General features: G+C 36.8%; 2 protein-coding genes and 1 long non-coding RNA gene across 9 annotated transcripts; all 3 read right to left on the reverse strand.

Annotated features, from left to right (window-relative positions):
* Positions 1-62: 62 nt before the first annotated feature.
* LOC112054620 (uncharacterized) lies at positions 63-6,545 on the reverse strand. Of its 2 annotated transcripts, XM_052889820.1 has the most exons (8): positions 6,227-6,536; positions 4,189-4,363; positions 3,931-4,023; positions 3,198-3,332; positions 2,598-3,092; positions 2,401-2,486; positions 2,213-2,274; positions 91-254 (listed from the first exon to the last, which is right to left on the reverse strand). In XM_052889820.1, exons 1-8 carry the CDS (start codon positions 6,304-6,306, stop codon positions 91-93), a joined length of 1,290 nt encoding a protein of 429 aa, XP_052745780.1. In that variant the 5' UTR covers positions 6,307-6,536. The 2 variants fall into 2 exon arrangements, with proteins under 2 accessions (XP_052745781.1, XP_052745780.1); XM_052889821.1 differs by lacking the exon at positions 2,213-2,274 and having other exon boundaries at positions 63-254; positions 6,227-6,545.
* A 2,102-nt stretch (positions 6,546-8,647) lies between these two features.
* Positions 8,648-11,986, reverse strand: LOC128199602 (uncharacterized). The gene is made up of 2 exons (XR_008252187.1): positions 10,155-11,986; positions 8,648-9,289 (listed from the first exon to the last, which is right to left on the reverse strand). It is a non-coding gene; the product is annotated as an uncharacterized LOC128199602 (long non-coding RNA).
* Positions 11,987-13,216: 1,230 nt separating this feature from the next.
* On the reverse strand, positions 13,217-20,079 carry LOC128199600 (zinc finger protein ZFP2-like). Of its 6 annotated transcripts, none has more exons than XM_052889816.1 (9): positions 20,062-20,079; positions 18,622-18,785; positions 17,156-17,330; positions 16,943-17,035; positions 16,653-16,796; positions 16,054-16,548; positions 15,867-15,952; positions 15,509-15,570; positions 13,217-14,482 (listed from the first exon to the last, which is right to left on the reverse strand). In XM_052889816.1, the coding sequence occupies exons 2-9, from the start codon at positions 18,699-18,701 to the stop codon at positions 13,695-13,697; spliced, it is 1,923 nt and encodes a 640-aa protein (XP_052745776.1). In that variant the 5' UTR covers positions 18,702-18,785; positions 20,062-20,079; the 3' UTR covers positions 13,217-13,694. The 6 variants fall into 6 exon arrangements, with proteins under 6 accessions (XP_052745776.1, XP_052745774.1, XP_052745773.1 ...); XM_052889814.1 differs by lacking the exon at positions 20,062-20,079 and adding an exon at positions 19,883-20,055; XM_052889813.1 differs by lacking the exon at positions 20,062-20,079 and adding an exon at positions 19,883-20,055 and having other exon boundaries at positions 18,622-18,931.
* Positions 20,080-20,749: the final 670 nt, after the last annotated feature.

Here is a 20,749-nt window from a genome sequence, read left to right on the forward strand (position 1 = left end):
TTTAATGTGGACGCGTGGATTCTCCGCTAGTACAGTTTCCTTGGGTTTTTTGAAAATATCATATAACTCATTAACTACACTATTTGTGAATCAATTTATATCTGTGTATATTTTAGTGCCGCTAGATGATTGGTTGTCCAGTTCGCTAATGTCAGTCTCAAGGATTTGTTCACTTTTCCGGGTCGCAGCTGCTTCTTCAGTTGCCTGCACTGTGTGGTCGTTGTTTGCCGCAAGTCTCGCGGACAGTGGAGCGACTGAAACAAAATAGTCTTCTTATTCTACTCCGACAAACCTTTGCGACATCTCGCTCGCTCCCGCAATATGTACCAATAATACTGAATAATCGTGCAAACATTATACAGTTACACAACAAGTAACAGTACATTACTGTAGAGGCATAATGAAGCTAATTATCTCTACTATATAAAAATAAGTCGGGTTTTCCTTCCTGACGCTATAACTCCAGAACGCACGAACCGATTTCCACGGTTTTGCATTCGTTGGAAAGGTCTCGGGCTCCGTGAGGTTTATAGCAAAGAAAAATCAGGAAAAATTTCAACGTAGGGTTGGGGTAGGGTAGGGATAGGGTAGGGGTAGGATAGGGGTAGGGTAGAGGTAGTTGAAAGTTTACATCGAGTTTCACGCGGACGGAGTCGCGGGCGTCCGCTAGTTGTATATGTAGAAGGACGAGGCGCTAGATGATATTATTGTTTACGCAAGTTGGCGCACATACCGCAGAATTTTTGACGGCCTCCGTGGCGCAGTGGTATGCGCGGTGGATTTACAAGACGGAGGTCCTGGGTTCGATCCCCGGCTGGGCAGATTGATATTTTCTCAATTTGTCCAGGTATGGCTGGTGCGAGGTTTCGGCCGTGGCTAGTTACCACCCTACCGGCAAAGACGTACCGCCAAGCGATTTAGCGTTCCGGTACGATGCCGTGTAGAAACCGAAAGGGGTGTGGATTTTCATCCTCCTCCTAACAAGTTAGCCCGCTTCCGTCTTAGACTGCACCATCACTTACCAACAGGTGAGATTGTAGTCAAGGGCTAACTTGTAAAGAATAAAAAAAAAAAAAAAAGATTGCTCCGCATAAGCTGGACGGCGAAAGTGTCTAACACTGAGGTTCTTGCCAGAATGCAGAAGACCGAGCTTGTTAAGACCATCAAGCAGCGGAAGATATCGTACCTTTACTACAGCCTTTTTTGATGAGTACTGTTTATCAACAAAGAAATAAAGGTAGAAAACGCATATCATTATATAACTTATTTATTTTAAATTATGTATTGTTTGTTTATAAAATGTTATATAAAATATACTAACCATAACTAATTGTCCTAAGCTTATTAATCAAATTTGTTTTCATTAATTAAAAAACAAGTTAATTATAATGACTATTAGGTATGAAATGACTAGTGATTTATACCCTCATTTTTAATTTGTTTGTTGGTAAACAGTACTTATCAAGAAAGGCTGTAGTATAGGGCACGTTTTGAGACACGAAAGATACCGTTTGCTTCAAACCATCATGATGGGCAAGACTGCAGAGTAAAGAGGTGTAGGAAGAGTCCTGGCTACGAAATTAAGGGAGTGAACTGGCATAAAGACAGTCGAAGAACTTTTCCGCCTAGCCTTGGACAAGGAAAAGTTTACAAAGCTGACCACCGACCTTCAGTAATGGAAGAGGGAGAGTGTGTGCGACGGCGTGAGGCTCAGTCTAGAAAGCGAGAATCACGCGCTAGCCGAGTCTTTGCGTGATTTACGCGCGTATTTTGAATTCGCGCGATGCTTGTGGACGCGTATAAATTCGCGCGATACGATTCGCGACGAATTCGCCCCTTCTGGACAAGGTCTTAGGTCGCGCGTAAACAATAACAATCTTCTTTTCGGCTGTCACTTGTACGATATACGGCACTAGTCTCTCAAGATGTCGACCTCCGTGACCGACGCAGACGCCCCACACATCTGTCTATACAATGACACTCGACAGATGCACAACAGCTGCAGTCCATCGCTCCCTGTCTATATCGGCGGTACACAAGGCGACTACTGTAGAACACTCCAGATAACGAGTTCCAACTAACATAGATGTTATACCAACATCACAAACCCAAGCTATATTGAACATTATACACTCGGCAATTGGGTTCAATGTGATAATACTAACACCACAGGAAACAGAAAAAGTAACAAACAAGTCCACTAGCCCCTCACCTAAAGCCTGAGCGCAGTCTGCAGCCGGGGGAGGGACATCATTCAGCCTCCGACTTCCTGTCCTGTGAAACATATCCGCAGAATGTGAGTTTGCTTGCTGAGCACTATACTGAATAAATACTACACAATTATGACATCAAGACTTTGTAAAGCTATTAGTTTTGTGTAGGAGTTTAAACAAAACTCACTTGGTCTGCAACATGAGTGAGTCACTGCTGCGGCTCACAGCTGCATGAGGCTCGCACACTTGTGAAGCATCGTCGTCTCCAGCATTCTGTTAAATGCAAAATTCATTTACAACATGTTTGTCCGTCCACAGAGGACATTGTGTGATTGACATGCAGAGGCCATATACCATCTCCGTAGAGAAGTGGACAAGTCTCACCTGAAGATGCTCGCTCATGTGATCATAGTATTCATTCTCTCGCATAAACTCTTCGGAACAAAGCGTACAGCCAAAGGTAACACTTTCAATCTTAATGAAATTCTCTGTTTCGGGCACATGTTCTGGAACTGTAGTGCAGGAAGCTCCTTCTTTTGCATGAAGTGATACATTTATATCTTCATCTAGTGAACATGTTTCCAACTTTATGCTTATATTGGAGTAACCGCCATTTGAAACACAATCATTGTTGGAATTGTCTATCAAATTGTCATCTTTATGATTCGATTCCATGAGATCAGCGCAAAAACTGTTTTTATTCCTCAGCATAATTGTTGCAACATCTCCCACTACAGATTCCTCTGCTGCTGTCTGTTCCTCTTCATCAGTGTGATCTATGTGCAAGTCACAGTGATCAGCGGCAAATGTGGTTTGTGTCAAATTAAACTTCAGATGTTTTGTTGTGCAGTTCATCAATTCTTTATGTTGTATTGTAATCTGAAAAAAGTCATTATTTACTTCTTACCAGATAGTTCACCAAAGGAAGGTAACAAGGATTGTCAAGTTTACAAGTGAATGTAACCATTACTACTAAGTACTCACTAATTCATCTTGTGCAAGTAAGTCTGTCATCAGTGAATGGGCTCTCAAGCACAAGTCTCTAAATCTACTGAAGTTAATCAATCTCTGAGCACACAGCACACAGAGTGTTTGCTTCAGGTTTCCTCCACGATACAACTGAAACAAATGTATATGTCGGCGAGTGAGTTATTAGATCGGTTAGCAAAATCTACGTTAGTTATTGTGATAATATTAGAATCAGGTTTTTATGTAATTGGGCTTTAATTATTTACTGTTTAAATAAATTACACTATGCTGGAAGTGGCAGCGCTCGACCAATAGGAAACGATCACGAGACTCTCGTCCAATAGCATCACATCAAAATCGCGCGTAGCCGTTACGCTTGACAGAGTGGGGGCACCCTGCTCCCACTCTAGTCTGCTAGTTTAGCAGTTCAGTTGTAATAGCAATTTCGGAATGGATAGTCGTCTTCCATTTGTTAAATAGTGGTAGTAATATAGTGAAAGTGAAAAAGTGATAGTTAAATAATGATAGTGATAAAGAAACTAGTGGCTGAGTTATCCCTATAGTCCGCCCATTACATTCTTAGCTACTTGGCTGGGAGGCAACACGAGCGGGGAAGGTGAGTATTAGTTAACTGGAAAAGACGTCTTTAACCCTGCTACTAGCGGTTGCCAGTCCGTGATTTCACTCGTGCTTGACTACCTGCCCTGTGATAGTGCCCATAATATAAACAATTAAATTGTCAACTCACAGACAGTCCAGTTAGCTGTTCATATGCCTCCTCCAACTTGTGTTTACTCATTAGAGACAGCTTGCTGTCAGTGTCCAGGCATATCATGCACATCTACCAAAAGTAAGTAAAAAGTAAGTTAGTAAGTATACCAATAGTTACTTCTACATTACTGATTGTATGTGAGTAATGTTGATATTAAAATGGTTGTCTTAGCTCCTTGACCTACCCTTACATACAATACAAGTTCTACATACACATATATGATGTGAAACTGACCTGCACTGTTGAAGGAATAGCATTGGGGCGAATCTGCTTTACACAACTCGTGGTTTCATAAAAGTCGTCATGTGTAAAGTGCTGAGAGCAGACCACAGCAGGGTCGGGCAGGTGATGCTCTTGTGTGCCGAGGGCTCGGAGCCAAGCTGCACGCAGACTAATATCACTGGGAACTCTGTGAATTACCGTTTATTGTAACTGACACTTACAAATCACTTATTTGCACACTGTCAGTACTAAAACAAAGATTGTCCCTCAAAAGCATTAAACTTGTAACCAGCCCAATCTTAAAGTGTTTAATATTAATCAAGCTCAGTCACTCAGCACACAATGGTCAGTCATAAATATAACAACAAGCAGACGCCAGCAACTTCGTTCGCCTTTAGACTTCCTTAATTTAAAGCTTCGTTAGCTCATATCAGGAAATATCAACAAGAATTGATATACCACAGCATAAATCCTCAAACAAATAATATTGTATCAAAATCAATAGAAGTTGCTGAAATCTTTGCCATTCTATTTGAACATGCATACTCGTTTGTATGTGAACCGTCTGGACCTCTACCATAACTGCAAACACAGAGAGTCCAGGCAATATTAGAAAATGTTGTTTTTACACGAACAAAAAAGTTCTAAAGGCTATTAAAATTTTTAAAGAATCAACAGTGAGTGACCCAGACAACATTCCAGCTAATATGCTTCAGAGATGTAATGCCGTTATTGGTCATATATCTATATTAATAAATTTCTCTTTGCAAAAGGAAAACTTCCAGCAGATTCCAGCAGAAAAAAGCACTAGTCACACCTATTTTCAAGAACGGGAATAAGTTGAAGGGTGAAAATTACAGACCTATCAGTTTAACAAGCATTTTATAGAAAGCTATGAGTATGGAAAAAGTTATAGCTGACAGTTTAAGAGATTTTATAGTCAAAGCAAAAATTATGACATGGTTTTACACCTAGGAGATTGATCTTATCAGCAGTCTAAGGATATGGATGTGGATGGATTAAAATCATTTTTTCACCCACCACCGGGTGCCGGGTCCATCGTGTGGTAGAAAGAAAAACTCCTAGCAGAGTCCTGGACTTGTGACTACTGGATGTAGGGTTAAGGAATTCCTTGACCATCAAACAACACTCCCCGTTCTCTGATTGTGTTGTTCTCTCTGCCTAGCCAAATTTGGTAAGATCCCATTAGATCAGCTTTGGATACTCATTCTAATATTGAACTTGCTGCACTTCTAGAGGGGCCATGGTCTTTAAGCAAGTTATAGAGAAATTTTGCTGGTAATCCTCTCGCACCTACTTCTACAGCATACAGACTAACTACATAGCCATTTTAAGTTAGTTCATAATATTTATTCACTTTTATACTGTGGTCCTTCGGAATGTTAGTCTCCCATGACACAGTAAATTCAGTACTACACAATACAGTAAGTACAGTTTAAAGTCACTCCATCTGCCAGAAAACTCATAGATACAGTGTTTTGGGATTCTAAGGGAATCTAACTGATAGAGTACACCAAAAAGGGTCAAAGTATTACTGTCACATCTTGCGCAAATACCCTGCGTTTTTTTAGTCATTTGAAGGAGGCAATAAAAGAAAAAAGATGTAGAAAAACAACCACAGGTGACTTGCTTCTTCACGACATAGCGCCGATTCACACGGGGCGCGTTGCTAACGTTTCTGTGAGGGATTGTGTTACATGTCTTTGTTTTTTTGATTTTTTATTGTTTTAGTTTTTTTTTTGTTACTTGTAAATTGTGTATGGCTACACTAGCGAATTGGGGATGACCTGTAATGCTAGTGTAAGTTTGTAAATAAATAAAATAAATAAAAAAAAAAAAAAATGTCTACAAACAGTCTGTAACGTTAGTTGCTGCCAAAAATGTTATTTTGTAAATCAAGCGGTTTTCGAAATATTAAGCGAGCTTTCGCTATAAACATATAGATTTCCAAGTAGTAGCCCAGGGGTACGGTTGGTGATGATACTGCTGTAGAAATCGATGGTCGTGGCGGAATTGCATATTTGCTCACCCATGAAAAGTAATTCCCGTGCTCAGAGATGTGGACACATTGTCTGAAGTGTTTCCGCAGAAGGGCACGCAGCAACGCATTGTTAAAATTATTACAACAATAATTTCAATTGAAAATTACAGCCTTATGATCACAAACTAATAAAGAAAAGAAATATTCATAGAACTTCGGTTCGAAATATCAATTTCAAAGTTCAAACCACAAACGTCTATCAAAATTCTAACGATCCAACGAGGAGTAAATTAATTTGAAGTTGAAGAATTTCAATAAAATAGGTAAAAACACAAAAATAAATAATACTGCAGCAAACAAGATCTTGCTGTCGTCCAAAGAGTATAATAAGTATATGGGAAAAAAGAGCCCTCTTGAAGATTTTCGGTGGCTTAAATTGAAGCGCCAACTGCGGTTTGGAGTAAACTATAGTATAGGTACTACTAAAACAGCGGCAATTTTATTTAAATGGAGATTTTTAATCGAGGTTTAATAAAACTCAAAAAATACTAAAAAAAACGAATTGAGAAAATCATATAAAAAAAAACAAAAAAAAATATATTGTGATGTATAATCCATTCCCCACCCGGGCTCGAACCTACGACTATTCCTAATCATACGTAACTTTGATAGAATCCGTTCGACCTTGTTCACCACTGGGGCCTAATTGTCTAACGCAAACGATTGAATTTGACAGTTGAAATCGTACGTTTTTACTTGTCAAACGGCTATTTCGGATTGTGTAAGCCAATGGAAAGCCATCGGTTGGGCATAGTTAGTTCATTACGATTAGATCGTTATTTTTATACGAAGAGTGAATGATTTGTTAAGATTTGACAGTTATTTGCGATTGTCTTCGAATTGTGTAAAGTTTTATGTTCATGGCTTATGTCAAAAACTTACGATGGGTCTTGAGTCACCTTTGATCGTAAAACGGACAAATTGTGGATGCCCAAAATTCCAAAATAATAATTTATATTTTATAAAATATCTAAAATTAATATTTTTTCCATTCTAAATCTCTCAATTCAGTCTCTCCGTCCACAGTTAGCATTTTTAGGACGAAACTTTGCGAAGTGTTTTGTTTGTAAACAATGAACTCTGTTAAAAAGAGTAATAAATGATATATTATTTGCAATGAACCTATAAAGTCAAAACAATGAAGTTAATTGAGTGCTATTAATCGATTTATATAGGATGCTGAGACTTGGACTCTGAGAGAAAGTGAGAAAAAGAATGTACACGCTCTAGAAATGAGTTGAAGAAGAATGCTTGCATATCCTGGACACAGTCTCACTCCTCCAAGAACTGGGGATCAAACAGCATCTTTCTTCCAGCATCCAATGTCTTCTTACACACACTTTCTTTGGACGTACCAGAGAAAGAGACGATAAGTCCATAGAGCGACATAAACTCAAAACCTACGATATTTTAATACCATACCATGTTTTAGATTTCTGCGACATCTTGCATGTTGTTGTATCCAATGTGTTGGGATCTGTGTTCCAGGGCCTATGTGTGTGGTTTAGTTAAGTTTGCTGGTTATTAAGCAAAAAGGAATCGAATTTCATTTTTAAAATTATGATTATGGCGAACGAACTCTTTCGTCATCGCTCATAGGTACATTTACATTTTCCATTGGTGCATGCCCACCCTAGGAATCCTAGGATTCTGAGCTACCGAATAGGAATAGGAAATAATAGTAGATAAGCCAATGGGTGGGAGTAGAATAGGATAGGAATAGGGAATGAGTCAAAGTGAAGCTTGTCTGTCTGCTATATTATCTTAGTACACAAACTACACTTACATTGAGACTAAATGTTGATGTGTGTACTTTATAATATTAACAATTTTGCTTTACAGGATATTTGGAATATGCCCTATAACTGCAGACTCCAATATTGCAAAAAGCACCTGCAATACAGTGGAATAACATATTGGTGTGCTGAAGAAAAGATGGCAGAGGCTTTTAGCTGATAGGACATTGTACTGATGACCCTGTTATCTGGTCAAATCATAAATGTGTGTGTATTATCAATACACACATAATATAAAAGAATACTTACTTCGCTGAGTTTGTTTTTTGTAGTCTTTTCCAAAACTAAAGCTTTCAGTTTAACATTTTACTATTAATATTTTTTTACCATTACAATAATTAAATAAATTATTCAAAAAAGTGTAGTTGTAAAAAATACATTTATAATACCTGTGTATGTTCACCCCCCTGCAGTTTCACCCACATAATTCCTGTTCCCGTGGGAAGGAATACATGGCCTATAATACTCAAATGTGGATTCCAGGTCCAGTGTTTACCCCTACAATCTCACAAACTGTATCTTTTTATTACAGTATCTTGACTACTAGTATTCTAAGAATTATGAAAATGACACCTCTGAGGGTGAAATAGGGGTTGGAAGTTTATAAAAAAAAGATTTTTTAAGTTTATTTATTATAATAATAATAAATACAGTAAACATAGACTTTCAGTTAGACATTTTTTAAACCCTGAAACCACACAGCACAAGCTTAAAAATAATCAAATATATACTTCTCATCCAAATAGTAGGCCTGTACAGTACTTGCAGACACTGTTTTGATGATTAGTATATTTTCTTAAATCAGAAAAACGAGTTTTACCAAATTAGAATATAAATCTGCTAAAGCCTAACTAGCTACTCCATAAAGGGGCCAGACTAGACACTGAGGGATCATGGATTCAGCCCTGCCCACTGTACTTGACAACATATTGGCCATACCTAAATGTTAAAGCATGTTTATTTATAAATATGTTTTACCGTAAATAAATTATTACAGATGCTATCTTTCTAACAGCTAGCAGGATAGGTACAATGAAGTTACATACTAAATAATCAAATTTATTTTATAATTAACAAAAATGAGTATAGATGGATGGCTGACATAGAGAGCTCCTGGAATTAGACACACACACACACCACATTTTTCTTAAACTGGCTCAGCTAGTCAGTCTTGTTGTCAAAGCACTCATCTTCATGTCTTTGAGTCAATATCAGTGGATCATCATAATGGTCTGTTCATAATAATCAATTTAGTCTGAAATTAAAAAAAACAATTAATATTTCATACTAAAAGTTAGATAGAATCTTTGAGAGGTTTTAAAAAACATTAGCAGTGGTGTCCTGGGTTTGATCCCTGGCTGGGCCGATTGAGGTTTTCTCAATTGGTCTAGGTCTGGCTGGTGGAAGGCTTCCGCCAGTTACCACCCTACTGGCAAAGACCTACCACTAAGCGATTTAGCATTCCGGTACGATGCCATGTAGAAACCAAAAGGGGTGTGGATTGACTTACTACTCCTAACAAGTTAGTCCATTACCATCTTAGATTACATCATCACTTACCATCAGGTGAGATTGTAGTCAAGGGCTAACTTGTAAAGAATAAAAAAAAACCTGCTTCAATGTGGATTGGTAGTTATGGTGTTAATATACCACTATCAGATGTTAATGATAATTAATGTTCCGAAGGTCCTGTGTTTGATCCCCGGCTGGACCAATTGAGACATACGGCCAAGCGATTTAGCATTCCGGTGTGATGACGTGTAGCAACTGAAAGGGTTGTGGATTTTCAGTTTAACTTGTAAAGAATAAAAAATAAAATAAAACAGTAACATTTTGCTCTCAGTAGAGGATTTTGAATGGTATATTTAAATAAACTAACTCTGCGAACCCATTGTAATTATGACACTGTTGTTGGCTGGTGAAGGAATAAAACACCCTAAAGAGCTAGAGAACTGTTCAAATCCTTTAATAATAAGTCTGTTTGTGAAGTCACTCATCACACACTTAGGTAAACCTATGTTTACTAATGTATATTAGTGCCGATTCATACGAGACTTAGAGATTAACACTGGGATAAAAATAACATGCGGACTTTTCTAAAAGACAGAGGAAATGCCCACCCTCTCCTTTTGCGCAGCCCGGATGTGCTAAATACTTCCCAACAAAGAAATTACTGCTATAACTAGTGCAGGGACATGTAGTAGACAAGCAGCGCGATCACTTATTAATCGGGCATTGTTGATTGTTCTTCAGTTGGCTAACTGTAAGTTAACCACTTGTAGTTACGCTAACCACCTTAGCCCTGCCTTGCCTGAGTTAAGGGTTGTTTTAATGAGAAACTTCATAAGAAATGGACATCGACAAAATTAGATAGAGGTAGTTTTCTTTTTTGTTTACTTTTATATTTTTGATTAACAATAACACAAACGAAGTAAACTTTGCTCCTAAGATCACTATAATTTAGTAAAACTTTGCTCAATTTCTAAATTCTCTTTAAAACCTGAAAAATAAAAATTTTGTTTTGTTTTGTTAAATTAAAATTTCCAATCCACAGGTTATTAATATGCTATGTTTCACCACAGACTAATAGGATACCCCGTTATTTTGACACTAGCCTACACAGACAACAGGGAGATTACCAAATAGTCCAAATAGCCCTTGGTTAAATTCGTTAATTGCGTTTTGTTACTTGAGTTGCATGTACCATTTTCTCACGCTATTTTCTTCAATAGTAGATATTTTTCGTGAAATTTAATGCTTCTTTAATGTTTTAAACAAAAAACATAAAACTTTGTTAAAATATATGCATTATTATGGAGTTTGACTTAAATTTGATAATATTATTAACGATAGTTTCACTATCGTTTTGCATAAACAATACGCAATCTTCATGAATGATTTCAGTTCATCGTTCACCATCCGGTCTTCATATAATGAACTAAATTAGACAATACCAATGTAAAGTTACGATTGATCGTTGATCGTAGCCGATCGTATGAACTTTACGATCAATGAACTCCGTTAGACAATTAGGCCCAGATGACAGTAATTGGCCATGTTGAAATTAATATACGCTTACTTTGTTATACCCATTATCTTACAATCGCAACCAACACAATTTAATTCATGATCATACTGTAAAAACTGTTTAAGTAATATTCACGGGCAATCGGACAAAACTGAGGAGTCAAAATATTTTTATTTAAAAAAATAATTAATAAATATAGAAAAGTATATGAAGTCGTAACTAATTTGCAGACATTATTTGCTATCAAACGCATTCAGGACTGGAAAATGGCTTGGAAGAAAAACGCCACTGCTCCATGTTTTGCCTTCCCATGAATATCACATACTATAAATATTTTGTTCCCGGACATAATATAAAGATTATTACTTCATATCATCTTAGCCATTTAGTTAATATTGTTGCGTAGTTGCCAAAAAACTAACCAAACACTCTATGTTAACTTATGCGTCACATATTTTATTAAATGAAGAAGTTTGATTTGCAAAACGATTTAAATATATATTTTATGTAGTGGTCTATGAGATTATTACAGAGTTACTATCTTTTTCATTATCGTTAAAATTATTAAATATTACGAAATGGTTGCAAATACTGGGCACACTAAGATTAGCGATGGAATTGCTGCCATCTGTTGAGATATTTTTACCAACTTAGTCGAAAAGTTGTTTCACTACTATATCTAGATGGCCTGTAAGTCAACAAATTGCTCAGAATGTATGGAACTGTCCCCCCCCTGCTGTCGTCTGTCATCACAGACCACAAATGAAGGTCTGTCCAAAGATTACAATGTATTATTGGAAATAGATAGGCTACTCTAATTTTTTTCGGAACGCCTGTGATAGCGCCATCTAGTAACTAGCCACGGTAATTTTAGTACAGTATCCATTATTGTTATAAAAATAATAATGCATATTTTTTGTAAAGGAGAGAGACTTTTGATTTTGTAATAGTTGAAGAAATCAATAGAGAAAAACGAAAAAAAGACGAAAATTTTTCTATTGATACCCCCGGGCTCGAACTCAGGATTATTAGATCGTACCTTTGTTTTACACCACTAGGTCAAATAACTATGTGGAACGTCGTTGAAATTAATGTACACTTACTGTCTTTCTTAAATAATCCCCTTGCTTTAGAAATAAAAACACATTCTTCCTATTACGCGTCATAATTAAAAGGAAAAATAATACTTTTTTTTTGCTTTTTTTTCCGTGCTTATAAGGTTTTAATCTCTAAAAACATTTTATTACATACACACCTTATGTCATTGAATTTACTATCCTGAAATCTTAAATATAGAATGTAGATGGCGATGCTTCATAAAGATTTCACGTTCTTCTAAGTTCCCATGGCATGGGTCTGTCATATATATCTTCATATGTATCATCAGACCTTCAGACGCACTCAGACAATAGCTTCCTTAGTCCTTACACTCAACAAGAAACTAGGCTTGGGCAAAAAAAAACGGTATATCAAAATATCGATATTTTTTTCAGAAAATAATCGATATATATAACGGCGATGTTTTTTTTTTCGATATTTATATTCAAGTATCAAAAACGATTAAAGTAATGAAAATTATCATGGAACTAATATGTACTAATGAAAATTATTTATAGTCTATGACCCGTTTGTGCAGTGAAGACGTGGTGAAGACTGAAGGCATGAAGGTCTTAAAAGCCAGGGCCGGTAAAACCAATTAAAAAATGTGCAGTGAAGCCAACCTACCTAAAATAAAAAGTATTGATTAGTTGGTTTTAGGCTTGGGCAAAAAATATCGATATTTTTGGAGAATATACATTTGAACAATATCGATCCGATATATTTTATCTACGAACAATACATCAACACATAACTTTTTAAATATTCAGCCACATTAAGTAATTGCAAAAAAGTTTGAAATATTTTACACTGTTTGCCTTATAGGTACTCTTGAAAAATTCGCCCTTCTTTTGACGCGAGTCAAAGGATCACCAAAGTAAGATTATTCGCAGTGTTGCCAAGTGAAAGTTTATTCTTATAAATCCACAAATTGTGGTATCGTATAATATATTAAAGGCTTACGAGAAATGGATAAATCATTATTATTCAAGACAGGATACTACCCAATATAAATACTTGAATTTTATGTAATAAATTTTGTAAATGAAACAATAGTTAGTGATTTATATTATATTTTGTGTGAAATATCGGGAGGATCTGCGTGGATGATCTCTCGTCGTCTAGCTCATTCTTGTCGTGGCGTTCGACCCGTCCACACTTTTGTTGAATAATAATCCTTTATGAGTTGTTATGGGATAGGCGGGGAGAGTGACTTGAGTGGAAAAGGAGGTTTTTGATAACTATCAAAGGCGCTTTTAACCCTACACACATCGTTCACAAGTGCGTGACTCCACTTAAGGTCATTCTCTGCCACTCATTGTTTATTTGTAACATTCTTAGTAGGTATTGTTAGACCTGACAGACTTTCATTCAGTAATTGTGTTTTGCTGACAACCGCTTCAAATGTGATACCCGTTTTCTCCGACATAATATATACATATATCTCACGAGAAAGACTTCACCCTTGTCAGTGCACAGGTGCTCGGGCAAATCAGCTTTTCCAACAAGTTCTTGTATATAGGTAACTCTTTTTTTAAAATTCTTGAGGCTTAGTATCAGTGTGGAATCTCTTCTTATGTCTCACTAAGTTACTACTGTCTGCAAATTTGTGATTGCATATTTCACAAGAATAAGACTTTTCACCAGTGTGGGTTCTTCTATGCCTATTTAGATCACTAACCCGTGCACATTTATAATTGCATGTCTCACAACAAAAAGGCTTCTCGCCAGTGTGCGTTTTCAAGTGATCCAAAAAATTATCTTTTCTTGCACATTTATAATTACACACCTGACAACAAAAGGGCTTTTCGCCCGTGTGGGTTCGTATATGCATAAATAAATTACTCTTTTGTGCAAATTTACAATTGCATATCTCACAAGAATAGGGTTTTTCACCAGTATGTTTTCTGTTATGTATTATTAAGTTATATTTGCTTGCACATTTGTAATTACATATCTCACAAGAATAAGGCTTTTCGCCCGTGTGGGTTCGCTTATGCATTACTAAATGACTTTTTCGTGTAAATTTACAATTGCATGTCTCACAAGAATAAAGCTTGTCGTCAGTGTATGTTTTGGTGCGCTGATTTTCATCTAGTACAGTTCTCTTGGGTTTCTTCAAATTATCATACCTTTGTACTACACAGTTTGTGAATCTATTTATATCTGTGTATACTTTGGTGCCGCTCTGAGACGATTGCTTGTTCAGTTCGCCAATGTCAGTCTCAAGGATTTGTTCAGTTTTCCGGGTCGCAGCTGCTTCTTCAGTTGCCTGCACTGTGTGGTCGTTGTTTGCCGCAAGTCTCGCGGACAGTGGAGCGACTGAAACAAAACAGTCTTCTTATAATTTACTCCGACAAACCTTTGCGACAGCTCTACTTCTACAATCTGTGCGCCTGAATATTTCCAATATATACAATTTAATATTTTCTCCCGCAATATTTACTAACTAGCTGTCGCTGCGCGGTTTCACCCACGTGGTTCCTGTACATGTACCAATACGGGATGATATATGTAGCCTATAACCTTCCTCGATAAATGGGCTATCTAACACTGAAATATTTTTTTCGAATTGGACCAGTAGTTCCTGAGATTAGCGCATTCCAGCAAACAAACAAACAAACAAACATTTCAGCTTTATAATATTATATCAATATAGATAATACAAAAAATTGTGCGAATTTATCGAGTAAATAGGGAAACTACATGGTATCATATATGAATAATGATGCAAGGAAATATAATATAAGATCATCTACCCTCCTAGAAAGCTCTCCCAAATAATAATGGAAAGTTTGTACAAATTAAAATACTTTCTCATAAATAATAAACGTTATCCAAGATGGTCTGGGGTAGCATTATGTGTAATAACGGAAGTACATTTTTGACTTAACTATTTTAATTTTCTTTAAAAATTGTGCGAATTTATCGAGTAAATAGGGAAACTACATGGTACCATTTATGAACACGGCAACTAACAGTACATTACTGTCAAGACAATAAAGCTAATTATTGTAAATATAAATAAAGACGAGGCGTTAGTTGATATTGTTCTTTTAAAATAGTAGCTATTTCGGTTGTCATTGTCAGTTGATATTCTGTTCTTTTAAAATAGTAGCTAGTATGATGTACAGCACTTGTCTTTAAAGATCTAGACCTTCGTGAACAGTGCAGATGCTCAACACATACTGTCTATACAATAATACACAAAAGATGCGAAACGAGTTGCACCTGACAACATTGTTATATTTACATCACAAACCAGAGCCAATTTGAGCTTCATGAAGTCAGCAATAAGTTTCAATGTAATAAGAGAAAAAGTAACAATCAAGTCCACTTGCCCCTCACCTAAAGCCTGAGCGCAGCCTGCAGCCGGGGGAGGAACATCATTCAGCCTCCGACTTCCTGTCCTGTGAAACATTGCAGCAGAATGTGAGTTTGCTTGCTGTGCACCATACTGAATAAATACTACGCAAAGCTTTTAGTTTTGTATAGGAGTTTAAACAAAATTCACTTGTTCTGCAGCACAAGTGAGTCACCGCTGCGGCTCACAGCTGCACGAGGCTCGCACACTTGTGATGCATCACATGCAGCGTCGTTGTATACTGACTTGTTCTGCAGCACGAGTGAGTCACCGCTGCGGCTCACAGCTGCACGAGGCTCGCACACTTGTGATGCATCACATGCAGCGTCGTTGTATACTGACTTGTTCTGCAGCACGAGTGAGTCACCGCTGCGGCTCACAGCTGCACGAGGCTCGCACACTTGTGATGCATCGTCGTCTCCAGCATTCTACCAAATAGAAAACTCATTTAAAACATGTTTTTCTGTCCACAGAGGACATAGTGTATGAGCCCATATACCACCTCCGTAGAGATGTGAACAAGTCTCACCTTGAGATGCTTGCTCATGTGTTCATAGTATTCATTCTCTTGCATAAAGTCTTCAGAACAAAGCGTACAGCCAAATGTAACACTTTCAATCTTAATGAAATTCTCTGTTTCGGACACGTGTTCTGGAACTGTAGTGCAGGAAGCTCCTGCTTCTGCATGAAGTGATTCATTTATATCTTCATTTGGTGAACATGTTTCCAACTTTATGCTTATATTGTAGTAATTGTTATTAGAAACACAGTCATTGTTGAAATTGTCATCTTTATGAATCGATTCCATGCAATCAGCATTTGGCATGGAGCAAAAACTGTCTTCATTCTTTACCACAACTGTTTCAACATCTCCCACTACAGATTCCTCTGCTGCTGTCTGTTCCTCTTCATCAATGTGATCTATGTACAAGTCACAGTGATCAGCTGCTAATGTGGTATGTGTCAAATTAAACTTCAGATGATTTGTTGTGCAGTTCATCAATTGTTTATGTTGTATTGTAATCTGAAAAAGTCATTATTTATTTCTTACTAGATATTTCACCAAAAGAAAGGTAACAAGGATTGTCAAGTTTACAGTGAATGAAACCATTAGTACTAAGTACTCACTAATTCATCTTGTGCAAGTAAGTCTGTCATCAGTGAATGGGCTCTCAAGCATAAGTCTCTAAATCTACTGAAGTTAATCAATCTCTGAGCACACAGCACACAGAGTGTTTGCTTCAGGTTTCCTCCACGACACAACTGAAACAACTGCAAAAATTAGTACTGAAAGGTGGACAAATTGTGTATTATTTTTATAAATTTTTCTGTATATATGATTTTACATTGAGTTGTATCAAACAATTACTCAGATCCTTCTACAAATATGTAATATTAAAATTAATTAGTCAACTCACAGACAGTCCAGTTATCTGTTCATATGCCTCCTCCAACTTGTGTTTACTCATTAGAGACAGCTTGCTGTCAGTGTCCAGGCATATCATGCACATCTGTAAGTATACCAATAGTTACTTCTACATTACTGATTGTATGTGAGTAATGCTGCTATAGGTATGTCTTAGCCCTTCCTATGTTAACAATCAAAAATAAAAACATTACAATCAACTGACCTGCACTGTTGTAGGTATAGCATTAGAGCGAATCTGCCTTACACAACTCTTTGTTATATAAAAGTCTTCATCTACAAAATGCTGTGAGCAGACCACAGCAGGGTCGGGCAGGTGATGGTCTTGTGTGCCGAGGGCTCTGAGCCAAGCTGCACGGAGATTTTCTTCACTGGGTAACCTGGATATATGTATATGTATGTACTTCTTTGTAAGAAAAAACATGAATACTAGCATAGACATAGTTCAGATATTTGTAATAAAGCAAAAAGTTTTAGATTCTCTTTTGTTTATTTCTGAAAGTAATCATCTGTTTGCTTCGTTTCAGAATGTTTTCAAGCAAATTTTTTTTTTTTTAAATTCATGACTATTGTGCAATCAGCTGCAACACCTTTACGCAAATTGCTTGTGGGTACTACATGGCATGTGAAGCTGACCTTCCATTGAAGGCCATGCTAATTTATTTTATTTGTTAATTTTTGTATTTCATTTGTACATTCTTATTATCTTGATTTTTTTTTTACAGGAGATCCCATATGTATGTTAATGCGATTTTTATAGCAAATTGATCTGAGTTCAACCTCTTCTTTTACATTTTTTATGTTTTCGAGCAAATGGAGAAAATAGAAGTTACATGTTACATGTTCATGAAAAATTTTAGTATTGAGTAGATAAATAAAGACTTGCATGAAAATTAGGTGTTAATGCTCCTTCATATTCTACAATGCATATTAGTGACCTGAGTTTAAGTGAGACGACTCAAGCTTGGGACACCCTACAACAGCAATTGCAGAACATATAGTTAAGAAAGCAGAAAATTTTAAAAGTAAAAAATTATCCCTGGGAGCTGACCTAGCTCCTAGCGAATTTTATCTATTTCCACTGCTAAAGAAGCACCTCAGATTTTAATGATAAAGGATCAGGATAAAACCATTTTCTTACAGGAATTTTATGTTTACAAAAAAGATATGCCAAGTATACTTATACAAGGTGACTACTTATGTTGAAAAATAAAATAGCATTAAAGTAATAAAAGATAACAGCATCTTATTCATTCTCACTATTTAATAAATACTGTAGAGCTGTGAGTATATGCGTGCTTTTTTTTTTTTTTTATTCTTTACAAGTTAGCCCTTGACAACAATCTGACCTGATGGTAAGTGATGATGCAGTCTAAGATGGAAGCGGACTACCATGTTAGGAGGATGATGAAAATCCACACCCCTTTCGGTTACTACACGGCATCATACCAGAACGCTAAATCGTAGGGTGGTAACTAGCCATGGCCGAAGCCTGCCACCAGCCAGACCTGGACAAATTTGGAAATCTCAATCTGCCCAGCCGGGGATCGAACCCAGGACGTCCGTCTTGTAAATTCACCGCACATACCACTGCGCCACGGAGGCCGTGCTCCTCTGATTGTGAGATTGGCGGTTGTGGCTCAAAGTCATCAGATAAATAATTCTACTCACTCATGAAAGGTAATTCCTGTTCCCGCAGATGTTGACGCATTGTCTGAAGTATTTATGCAGAAAGGCACGCAGCACTGCATCTTAGTGTAGTTTGTGTTGTGTCAACAATAGAGAATAGAGATGGCCACAAACAATACTGCTCTTTAGCCTCGCTGTAGTCTCCTCTAACATGTGATAGATCAAATAGTATAGTCTAGATCAGATAGTATTTATGTTGTTGTTATCATTATCAACCCATATTCGGCTCACGGCTGAGCTCGAGTCTCCTCTCAGAATGAGAGAGGTTAGGCCAATAGTCCACCACGCTGGCCTAATGCAGATTGGCAGACTTCACACAAATTCTCTGATATGCAAGTTTCCTCACAATGTTTTCCTTCACCGTTTGATACATGTGATATTTAATTTCTTAAAATGCACACAATTGAAAAGTTGGAGGTGCATGCCCCAGATCGGATTCGAAACCCACACCCTTCAGAATTGGAGGCAGAGGTCATATCCACTTGTCTATCACGGCTCATAGTATTTATGTATGTATTACAATATACGATGGCAGTGACAAACTTTACATTTTAGGTGGTATACATGGAATACAATATATGATATTAATTATTAATAATGGTTTTTACCAACAACATACATTGTATCTACGATACATAGACTGTACTACATTTCTTGATAAGTACTGTTTACCAACAAATAAACTAGAAATTAAAGTAGAAAACGCATGTTTATAAAATGTTATATAAAATATATTAACCATATCTAATTGTTCTAAGCTTATTAATCAAATTTATTTTCAATAATTTAAGAACAAGTTATTTATAATTATTTTCAGGTGTGAAATGATTTATACCCTCATTTTTAATTTGTTTGTTGGTAAACAGTACTCATCAGTAAAGGCTGTAGTATAGATGATCACTGTTATTCGCTCGGCTCTCGGAACTGACAGAAGTTAAATTTATATGGAACAAGTTTTCATATTAAATATTTGCTCCCTAGCATTGGGAACAACTTCTATGAGCAGATTACATGAAACGTAAATGCAGTCTATAGTATAGAGTATGTCGCTGATTTACACATTCATAGCAATGAAAAGAAGACAAGTGTGTCGTTATAGCGAGTCTTCTCCAAGGAACATACATATGGCCTTTTCAGGTGTTTGTACTTAACCATAATGGATTTACGACTATTTATTTTAAAGTTTCTACATATTACTTATTGATGTTTAAATAGGAATCAGCCTTACACACAACCATCGTACCTGAGAAGAGAGTGAAGGTTGCCAATCCGCAATGGGCCAGCGTAGCGGACTATGGGCCTAATCCTTCGAGCTCGAGCTCAGCAGTGAGCCAAAGAATGAATTGATATTTATAAACATTTATAAATAATTAACCATTTTCCTTAATTTTTCAAAATATTTTTGTAAAAAAATACACTCACCCAACCCAAGAAACCAAAAACCACAGATACATTACAAACAACACAAAAACTAATACACAGATTCAGGTGTCAAAGCACAGGTTAGAAACCCTACATCAAAGAATATAAACTCCAAGGAGACGTGAATCTACATACATGAAAACAATGCACATAGTAGCTACATATCCGCATACGAATATTTTTAAATTAAAGTCAGCGGCAATTTTAAATGGAGATTTTTGATTTTAAAATAGTAGAAGAAACCAATTGAGAAAAACAAAAAAAAGTTTACTCCTTATAAATCGATTTTTCAGTTAAAGCCCCCGGTATGAAAAAAATATCGTGAGTTTTATTCATATTAATTGATAATGAAACACGGCTAAAACTCACGTGTTATTAGGTCGGAGTATGCCCGACTAGTTTCAGACCCATACGGGGCCCTTAGTCATGAGCTGGTTCTTGAAACGCGGCACGATCTAAACTGCATCTTTTCATCCAATTTCACTTTTTGTTTCAGTTTCACTTTTCAGACGTAAGTATTGAGACGTACATAGTGTATGCTCCGGGCAACATACACCTATTTAGACAGTCGATCTTAAAGAGTAAACTCCATTCGACACACTTTTTTACCATGTTACCCGGGAACGCAAGAATTTTTTTTGTGGGACCACTACGCCGTCACCGGGGGGTTTGGGCGAGCGCAGAAGCA

This window comes from Bicyclus anynana, chromosome 26 (assembly GCF_947172395.1).
Source record: "Bicyclus anynana chromosome 26, ilBicAnyn1.1, whole genome shotgun sequence".
NCBI lineage: Eukaryota > Metazoa > Arthropoda > Insecta > Lepidoptera > Nymphalidae > Bicyclus > Bicyclus anynana.

Coding starts and splice junctions, on each gene's coding strand:
- LOC112054620 (XM_052889820.1), bottom strand. CDS start 6,306: ATGCGTTGCTGCGTGCCCTTCTGCGGAAACACTTCAGACAATGTGTCC. Junction 4,364..6,226: donor ACGGGAATTACTTTTCATGG/GTGAGCAAATAT, acceptor GGTAATTCACAG/AGTTCCCAGTGATATTAGTC. Junction 4,024..4,188: donor CTATTCCTTCAACAGTGCAG/GTCAGTTTCACA, acceptor TACTTTTGGTAG/ATGTGCATGATATGCCTGGA.
- LOC128199600 (XM_052889816.1), bottom strand. CDS start 18,701: ATGCAGTGCTGCGTGCCTTTCTGCATAAATACTTCAGACAATGCGTCA. Junction 17,036..17,155: donor CTATACCTACAACAGTGCAG/GTCAGTTGATTG, acceptor GTATACTTACAG/ATGTGCATGATATGCCTGGA. Junction 16,549..16,652: donor TACTTGCACAAGATGAATTA/GTGAGTACTTAG, acceptor TGACTTTTTCAG/ATTACAATACAACATAAACA.